The sequence below is a fragment of the Adelges cooleyi genome, unplaced genomic scaffold (genome assembly GCF_023614345.1).
Source record: "Adelges cooleyi isolate 19-005CV unplaced genomic scaffold, UGA_ACOO_1.1 ACOO_flye_CR_arks_rails_tigmint_CR_PRNA_376, whole genome shotgun sequence".
Classification (NCBI taxonomy): Eukaryota; Metazoa; Arthropoda; class Insecta; order Hemiptera; family Adelgidae; genus Adelges; species Adelges cooleyi.
The window spans coordinates 4,764,999-4,775,104 of record NW_026096053.1 but is presented as its reverse complement, the minus strand read 5'-3'; the positions used below and the strand labels follow the sequence as shown (position 1 = coordinate 4,775,104).

Here is a 10,106-nt window from a genome sequence, read left to right as displayed (position 1 = left end):
AGGTTTTTAGTTCCAATTTTTTTTTTTATTAGGTTTAGTTTTATTATAATAATAATGTTATAGAAAATAAATAAACTACTTAAAAGTACATTTTTAACCGAAACACAAAGAAATGACCGTTAATTATAAAAATAAACGTGTTAGGGTCATGCGAGGGATAATTTGTGCAAATGGAAGGGACAAACTAAACGCAATATTATTTTTGATAGAAAAAAAGTGAAACTTGTTAATTTAAAAACAAAAATCATTAGTTTAAATTAAATATTATCGACTATTTTATTAATAATATCGCGTTAACATCATTTTTTGTCCTTTTGGTTTACAATTACTAATTATTACTTGATCTCCCTATTTACAATAAAATAATATTATATACTATATTTAATTAAAACATAGATAACCGTACAAATATAATATTGTACTACCTATCATCTGATCAATATATATATTAGCCTAATCAGATAGGTAGTAAAATATTATATTTATATATATATATTATATGATATAAAATAGAATATTATTCATATATTAAACAATGGATTTGTTAAAAAAAAAAATCTCACATAAACCCGTTTCTCAACTTTGAAGTTTTCAAATTTAATTTTTTTCCACGAGTACAAATTTGCCGATAACAAATTACTTACTATTCGCGCTTAAGGCCTAGCCCCAAGTTTGTTTTTTACGACACTTCGACATTTTCCCATGTCAAGTTAGACGAATTATTTATAATATATTATAAAACCTCTCTTCTACCATATTTTTCTTACCACGCCGTTTATCCGTTTAATGGTAATTAATAGTTATAATATCGTGTTTGATTGTAAAATAAAAAATTATATATATATATATATAAAATCCCGCTCAATATGATAATTAGATTAAAACATTGTGATCTATTTATATAAAAAAAAAAAACTAGTGATAATAATAAATAAAAAAAATAGGCAACTCGAAATTAATCGAAACCAAAAAACAAAACTTACCCACACTCAAATTTCCGTTCGCCTACAGTAATGACGTCCTGTATTGTTCACCCTGTATACAATAATTTATTATTTCGTTAACTTACTTGAACATACGTTTATGTGCCAATTTGCTTAGACTACAATTATTAACCAACTATTATTACTAAATGCCTACAACACTTAATAGTAAAGCACCTATAGGTATATAATTTAATATTAGAAAACATACAATACAAATGTGAAATGTCCATTCGAAGTTCTGTAATCAATGATATTATTAAACAACTTACTTACATAAAAACAAAAAAAAAACTACAGAAATTGTACATCGTAAGAGTTTTACAAATAAGTAATTGAATATAATAATATTATTATGGTTATTATTAATTATTATTATTATTATTATTATTATTATTATTATTATTATTAATTATTATTATACAAATTATACGTGTCAATGCACTTATGTTAGTAGTTGACGCACTGTTGTAAGTTGTTAAAACATTTAATATTCTGTTCCTATGTATGACTTTTTGAAAATGTAAAATAAAAACAAAAAAAAAATAAAATAAAAAATGTAAAATTAGCGATTATGACTACTCGTTTTGTTATAATATTTAAAATACATTTTGTTTTTATTTATTTAACTATATTTACCTTCCTTATTATCTTAATTATACATTCCCTACCTGTTGAACCTCGCTGCTTAGTCGTCGGTCGGACTGACAAATAATTATAATCTACAAACTATTGTTTATCGAATCGTTTCTTCTTATGCCGTTGTTAATTACAATATTAGGTGCTTCTAGGTTTTAAATACCGACCATATACAACCTTGGTGTGGGCTCACTGCGATAATATCACTCGTGTGTAATAGAATCCTCGGGAAATGTTATATTTATGTTTGGTGACATTACTTATGTAGCCCGATGACGTGACACGGTAATGGTCATGACCTAGGTACACAACTATAATTACATAAAATATTCAGACATATCATTTTCTCTCGGTGACCTTCTATAAAGTCTAAAAAACATTAGTTTCAACACGTGTGTTCCCTCCGTCTCCTAGAATACACTACTTAACTAAAATTTTGATTTTTGTCGGTTTCCTTTTTTTTTTTTTTTTTATCTAATTGCTCGACTTTGTCATTAATACGAATAAAGCAAGAAATCAATAAACCAAACACAGTGTAAAAAAATAAGGTAAAAAAAGTTACTGAAATTATAAAACTGATCTGCGAATTCATCCAATCAAAACTTCGTTTTTACAATAAATTAAAACCACATAAAAAAACGATTGACTTGTCCATAAAAAAAAATGTAGGTATCACTCAATCGTCCATAAAGTGTATCAGTAATGGGCACTTTGTGTAGAAGAGGCAAAGATTAAGTAGTCTTGCTATTAGAATAATAAAAAAATAGGTACTTTCACAAAACGAATTACAAAGATAAACTGTACAAACTCTATGACCTTTTTAACAGTAATTAATAATTAATATTACTTCGAGAGATAAATAATTTAACAAATTGAACATATTGATAATAATTTATAATAAAATCTTCAAATGCTAGATAAAATGTTGATGTCTAACTTACCAGCCGTAGCCCAGTATAATTGCCCTACACACTTTTAAAATAAGTAAAATACTACATATACTTAATATTATTCCTATTGTAAAATTAATTTAGAACTAATCATTAAAAAAACAATACATTCAATTAACTTGTCCAACATAATGTTTAATAAAATAACATGTATAATCTAATAAGTGTAATACAACATCATTAATTTATTTTAATAAACCCTAAAAAATTATAAAATTATTATAGATTTTTATGTTTATATAATATAATAAATAAAATATTTATTTGTACTAGAATACAAACAATATAAAATAAAAGTATAAATGGCAATTTTCAAAATAATAAAATACATATTGAACGTTAATAAATAATAATAATTTATCACAATAATGTAGCAAATACCTATTGTTTTTTTTTATATTTCTATCTTCGCGATTCCTTTCTCAAGCTGTGTAGAGCACGCAATTTTTTTCTGATATTGTTTATGTTTTTCTTGCAGAACCGTAAAATGATTAAGCATGTCACTAGTGTCAAACAATCCTTTAGAAGTAGTATCCACATTTTTATTCGATAATCTGTAAAACGATAGCACAAATAAGTGTTAAGATAATTAACTAATAAAAAACCCTTTTAATCAGTGGTGATATTACTAGTCTTTTACCCGATACTGTTAAATGAACACGTAATAGGCAAACGGGCTCGAGATGTACTGGAAGGGTTGTATACACTGTGAACCCACCTCCCACTTTTCTATATAAGTGTGTACTCATAATGCAAATTGTATAGGTACGCACAGTAATGTACAAGATTTTTGTTATGAGTACTTACGCTCACATAGAAAAATAGGAGGTCAACATATAAGTTGACCACTACACCACTACTTTTAATAGATTGTCTGCGTAAGCATTTTGCATACGATAAATATAATCCTAAAATACATACTGTGCGGCATTCCCAGTTAAATGGGGTACACATTTTAAGCGATGCCTCAGCAAATGGAATGCGTCCGATTGAGGCATTATCATTAAAAGTCCGTAGAGAGCTTGTATTAAATACTGGTTCACTGGTTCTTCTAAAAGTTCCATTCTTAAATCTAAAAACATAAATCTCAATTATTAAATAAAAATTGTATAAAAAAATATAATAATAATAATAATGAAACATACATATAAATATAGGCGACTCTATGAGTTGAATTAACTTGTCTATTTCAATGAGCAAATCTACAGTAACGTCCATTGAAGCGCTGGAAAAACTCATTGTTAAGTAAAATACTAATTTTATATTGAATTTAATTGGAAATTTGCATTGTATAGTGTCAATAATCACACAAAAAAAATGTTTTATTTTAAATAGTAAAAAGTATCAGAGTTTCATTTTATTTACTTAAACCCTGTGAATGATTTATTTTAGTTATAGTTAATGTGGGTTAAAAAAATTAATAGTATTAGTTTTGAATAAGTTTTATTTTTTTTAATCCCTTAACTCATATCCTACAAAACTGTCTTTTAAACCATCTTTAGTCGTGTTATTGGTTAAAATAACTGCATTGTCAAAAATGAAAAAAATAATTTCTTAATTAATTAGTAAGTAATTAAATAATTAACAACTTAGTTTAAAGGTTTTGAAGTTATGAAGAACTTGCCATTCTGATTACAACAAATTTCTTTACTAAACATTTAGTGTTTTGTACAATTCTAAAAACTAAATAATAATTATTTGTATTATACAAGGATACAATGTCTGTAAGAGTTTGCAAGCGTGGAAATAATTTTGAGTTAGCAAACATAATGCTACTGCGGCTACTGGATTATGACACCATGTTCTATACAAACATAAAAACATTTCACGATTTTCCTGCAAAAAAAACATATAATTTATTACAATATCGTACATAAGCGATATCAGAAGTACTTTTTAAAGCTTGTTCATTCAAATTATATTTTTTTAAGAAGTATAAAATAATTGAAAAACAGATTTAAAAATAATTTTTTATCCAAGCCATTAAAACAAGTATCTATGCAATATAATATTGTAAACTAAATAGTAAATTACTTGTTTTTCGATATTTCTCAATTGCATTCTAAGATCATACAACTCGGATGATGTCAACAGTATTGTGTTCAATGTGCCTACCATAACGGATGCAAAATTTAAATTATCCTCTTCTAATAGAAACGTTGATAACGTACGATAAATTTCATTAGAATTTAACAAACCACAAATTTGTCTAAAAAATATACAAATAAAAATTATTATTATTGAACAATATTATGGCTCAACAATTACAATAGTTTATAAGGTATTATGTTCGAATCAACTTAAAATATAAATAAATACAACATAAAATAAATAATTATTAATTGTAAATATTCTTAATTAAAAAAAAAAGCCAACGCCTAAAATAAATCCAATGATGAGGGTTAATATGATTGGAACAAAATGAGAGTGAAGAATTTTGGATGAGTTGGGGTTGTTAATACCAATAGTGGAGAGAAAGTTAAATAGAATATTTCTGTTAGAAGAGATAGTACTGAAAAAAAGAAGTTGGAAAAATCACAATTACTAGGTTTATCGTGTAAAGTGCAGTATGGGGAGAAAATGAGAAAAAGAAAAAGGCAGGAAGGAGATTATGACCAAATCTTAGACAGGTTAAAAGAAGAAATTTCTTTTCACGTAAGATTAAGACTATGAAACTATGGGTTATGGGCTGATAAGACGATGCCATGAGGAGAAGTTGGGAGAAGGGAGAACCTGCCAAACCCGTAAAGTAATTTTATAGAAGAGCTGGAGAATGTCTGAATAAGGAATGAGCAAATGTATATTAAGGAAGGATGAAGAATTGTAGAATACAATATGGTTTGGTTTGGGATACAGTAAGCGTAACCAGACATAAAAGTTGAAGATGAACCATCGAAAATAATCAAGCAAGAGCCTGGGAAGAATGAGGTAATATACATGGAGAAAAGATTGTTGGTAACGTGGGTTAGGAGAGATGCAATACTAAAAGGTAAGAATCCAATTCAATTTGTAACTATGTTAACAGTTGGAGAAAATAATAATTTTCGGACAATCATATTATATGGGTAGCTGGGAACACGATTTTAGAATAAGAGGGGATATGGGTAAGAGATAAGAATACTATATGAAGGCAAGAACTGGAAGAGTTTTAAAAAATGATCGCCTTAAAATTTGAATAGAATGGAATTATTGAAAAATGGTGATTTAGAAGACAGTACAATATAAAAATATTACTAAATGAGTTAATACTTTAAAATATATATATATAACATATATGTTCACATACCTTATTATAAACTGACCACGGTCTTTTAACAAAGATTTTTCAAAACAAAATTGTTTCAATAAACTAATAATAAAACTATCAAAATATTGCTTCGTATTTGCTTGAACGATTGGTGGTGAAATTACTTTTGCAATCACTTTTAAATCGTTTTGGACAACTTCGTCATTTGGATACGACAACGTTGTTAATAACAATGGGAATATCGATTCCATATGAACCAAAATCTGTTTTAAAACAATATATATATATATATTTATATAACTATTTTTATACATATAACTCTGTATATAACAATAATCAACAACGAACAAAACATTTTTGTATAATAAAATACTTACTTACTCTATTTGGTAAATGATTGAATAAATGATATATCCAGTTGAGTACAGTTATTTTGGTTTCAATTGACGATCCGCTTAATTCTTTTGTTAGTACCACAATAACTGATGAAAGGTCTAAATTTTCACCCTAATACCCAAGCACACAATATTAATATTAATGAAAACGCTATTGATCCCGTTTACCCTTTGTTTGTAATATTTATTTTATACAAATAATAAACACACAATAACAAGTTGTGTAAGTCGTAAGGATGTGAGTTGTGTGTACCCACCTCTTACTTTTCTATGTATGTGTGTATTCATAAAAAAAATTGTACATTCGCAAATAGAGTACATAATTTTCATTATGAGGGCACGCACATAGAACACTTCTACAACCACTGATTTTATATACCTTTTCGTTTTCAATAGAATCTCCGGTATCGTCTTCTACTTCTTTAATTAGATCCATTAAAGTCAAATTGACGAGCTTAGCAATTTGTTTGACACCTAACATGTGAAAAAAATTACATCAAAACATTTTGCAAAATATAAGAAATTAATGTCACAGAATAGTGAAAAATCTTAATTTGTGAAAATAAATAAACTATTATTTGTTTTCATAAATACAAAAACACAATTAAATAATTAAACCAAAAAAACCAAATATGTTAATATTAATTTCCAAAATAATTACGTAATTGCGGCTCTGTTTCATGATTCGAAGTTGATGCTAGCGATGCTTTCAAAATGCTGGAAGTAAAAGGCAATATTTTTTCCCCGTACATTGCAATGAATTCTTTTATCCAACACATGGAAGTATACTGTATAACAAAAACCCATATAATATTTTAATGTTTTAAATTTATATCAGAATTATTTGTTACTTACTTGAACAAACTCATCAGTAGAACAAGAATAAAGCACAATAATATTTATCATATCAGTGTAATTTACTTTTTCTGGATTCTTTTGTAAATTTTCTAAAAACTTTTTTAATACAGCGTCACACCTTAAAAATAATGTAGTTTTATCATTTAGTTTGCTATTCAAATTATAAATAATATGATAAGAAAAACCTTATAACTTACATCTTCTTTATTTCAAATGTTGGATCAGATAGCATTTTAAATAAACCATCTAAAATTTCTGGAAGATATATAACTAAATCAATTGACGGCACATCGTCCAAAACTGTAATCCATGAGATTATAAATTGCTTTGCGAATGTATTATCCGTGTATATCCGTTCTCGTAACAAAGGAATAAACCCAACAAGATCAAATATATTAGCATTGTCCGTAACAATGTCCTAAAAAAATAAAAATGACAAATTGAAAACAATTAAATACCTAATATTAGTCAAAAATATTTACCTTCATTAAGCGATCGAGAAGTTCAGAAGCATTTTTAACATTTTGGTCTGGATCAGCTGCTAATTTACTTAAAGCTTTAAATATTTCAGGAAAATGTGTTAACACTGCACTTCGAGCTACTTTTGAAACATTGTACAATGACTCACTAGCGTAGTATCGAACTTTTAAATCAGCATCATTAAAATTTACTAAAATTGGTTCTATCAATCCATCAATATATAAAGCTGTATCCTGTAACGTTAAATACACTTTAGGTATACAAATATTTAATTGTTTAGAGTACCTAAAATATAATAATTTTTTTTTATAGTTCTAAGTTTTGAAAAAATAAAAATAATAATGAATACAAACTATAACTTACTTTTCCTAGACCCACTGCCATGGCAGCAAGTCCGATGAGACCACCTTTTTTAGCATTGGCATTCTTGGACATTGCAAAATCCTGTCCTAACACTTTCAGCAATCGTCGTATTTGCATCGAATTATTAACTGCGGCAAACTCCTTAACCATTCTAAAACAGAACACGAGCAATAATTAATAATACATTATTAATTTATATATATAATTCATTATATATATTTAATCAGCTACACGAGTATTAACCAAATCAGAGTATTCAACTAGGTACTTTCAACAGTTTAGTACTTACTTTTCAATTTCCAATGCAGCTGCCTTTCTTTTGTCATACATTTTATCATTTAATGCCCGAACACAAGCGGCACTCAGTGGAGCATAATCGCGCTCCATAATATTTGTTTGTAAGAGTCGGTCAAAGTAAAAACTTTACAGTGATATTATAAATATTGCTGATGTAATTAATGTTAATAGGTAAAAACTTAATAGTAAGTAAAACATAAGAATCTATATAATAGTTTGAAAAAAAAAACAATTATATTAGTCCATATTCATGAAGAATTAATAGGTAAGTACTAAATTTATTCTTTAATTTTTTTTGTTTTAACTTTCTTTAATAAATTTAAAATAATATTAACGACACATACTTATTTATGTTGAATTATTTTGAAAATGTCAAGCAAACTGCACAACTCACCGAGTGCCGACACTAAAACTTAAAACTGTAATTATTATTACTTAAATACTACCATAATTTTTTGATAGTATGTATAATCAAATGATACTACCCATCTATCAACTTGATAACATTGATAAAAGCCACGACTAAAGAAAAAGGTATAAGGTAAAGATGCCACATCCGTTATCATCGCAAGGCTGCCGGCTAAATCCTATAAGAAATAGATGGTCTCCCGAAAACCGGCAACCATTAGGATGTTATCAATAATTGCTAACATACCTTAATAGTTTTAGTTTGCACATTTTTTTTAGTAAATAAAACTGAACAGTAAAAATTAAAATTACCTATACAATCCTTTGTAAAAAAAAAAAAAACCTACGATTGGTATAAGCCAATGCAAAATTCAAAACAAAGCAAGATAACAATGATATTAATACTATAAATACATACACTTTACTGTTAATTTTACGTAATTAACAGATATTGTCTTACTATTTATTAGTTATTTCATGCAGAAGCAAAATACAAAGGGGTACACCGGACACTGTAGTACAATATAATTATACATGCATATTTCATACATACACCATTACCGAAACTAATTATAAAATAACAAAACCAAACTTTACTAAAATAAACCAATACAAATTATCATCGCATACTTAAGACTCGGGAGACTATTTGAAACGTTAAACCTCAGATCTAATGACATTAAAAACTCAATCGTATTTTACATTTAAAGAGAAACCATATCAATAAAATATAAATAATAATGCAAAGCTAATTAAGGGACTAGCTAAGATATATGAAATGAATAATTATCAGTTTCATTTGTATTTTTTAATATTTTTAATAGTTTTTGATAACAATAAAGTATATTTCTTATTGAAAGTGGTCAGTTTTTTTGGACGGTTTAGCCCTAAAATCCTGACAAAACTATGACTACTTAGGATAGTCCGATTTCAATTCTGTAAAAAAACTTTAGTTTATCGGCCTCTTTTCTATGATATTGTGGGAACCGATTTTTGATATTTCAATTAAAACTGTGTCTAGACCATATTTGAATTTCTCAAATTTTTAGTACTCCCATCATTGGTTTTAAAGTAAACGAAACGGTTATTCAAAAATATACTATCGTCTGTCACAATAACCTGGAAAAAAAGTCGGTAAGCTTAAATATGTTTACAGATCTAAAATCCGATTAATCTAAATAGGTGTGATTTTGTTAGACTTTTAGGTCTAAATTGGTATCTTGAAAGAACAAAATAGCTTTTACTTGTAGACAAAATTGTATACCTACGTTGTACGTAAATTCAAAATTGACATTATTGAAATTTATTAAAACCACTTTTTTCTAAATATTGCCTGTATAAACCCCTTAAAAACTGTCCACTTTTAATACCCTTAAAAAAAATATATTATAGTGGCTTGACAGGTATATTTTGTTTATTGAGATAAGGCTTTCACAATTAGGTTATTAGCCGTTTATAAAATTATTTTATTGATAATTAATTCTTC

At 26.9% G+C, this 10,106-nt stretch overlaps 2 protein-coding genes across 2 annotated transcripts in view; one reads left to right on the top strand and one right to left on the bottom strand.

Moving 5' to 3' along the window:
- The window catches only part of LOC126840939 (conserved oligomeric Golgi complex subunit 4), a 65,471-nt gene that overhangs the window by 45,424 nt on the left and 9,941 nt on the right, over window positions 1–10,106 (top strand). The window lies entirely within an intron of this gene.
- On the bottom strand, window positions 2,858–8,657 carry LOC126840940 (protein VAC14 homolog). The gene is made up of 14 exons (XM_050576975.1): window positions 8,205–8,657; window positions 7,916–8,066; window positions 7,555–7,785; window positions 7,270–7,490; window positions 7,070–7,190; window positions 6,876–7,002; window positions 6,594–6,688; window positions 6,201–6,326; window positions 5,859–6,082; window positions 4,607–4,781; window positions 4,290–4,408; window positions 3,718–3,797; window positions 3,494–3,644; window positions 2,858–3,126 (listed from the first exon to the last, which is right to left on the bottom strand). The coding sequence occupies exons 1-14, from the start codon at window positions 8,300–8,302 to the stop codon at window positions 2,967–2,969; spliced, it is 2,079 nt and encodes a 692-aa protein (XP_050432932.1). The 5' UTR covers window positions 8,303–8,657; the 3' UTR covers window positions 2,858–2,966.

What these genes read in the sequence shown, in the direction of transcription:
- LOC126840940 (XM_050576975.1), bottom strand. Translation starts at nt 8,302, where the DNA reads ATGGAGCGCGATTATGCTCCACTGAGTGCCGCTTGTGTTCGGGCATTA. An exon ending in ATTCTATTGAAAACGAAAAG is followed by an intron (nt 6,327 to 6,593) that starts GTATATAAAATC and finishes CTTGGGTATTAG; the next exon opens with GGTGAAAATTTAGACCTTTC. An exon ending in AGAGTCGCCTATATTTATAT is followed by an intron (nt 3,645 to 3,717) that starts GTATGTTTCATT and finishes TTATGTTTTTAG; the next exon opens with ATTTAAGAATGGAACTTTTA.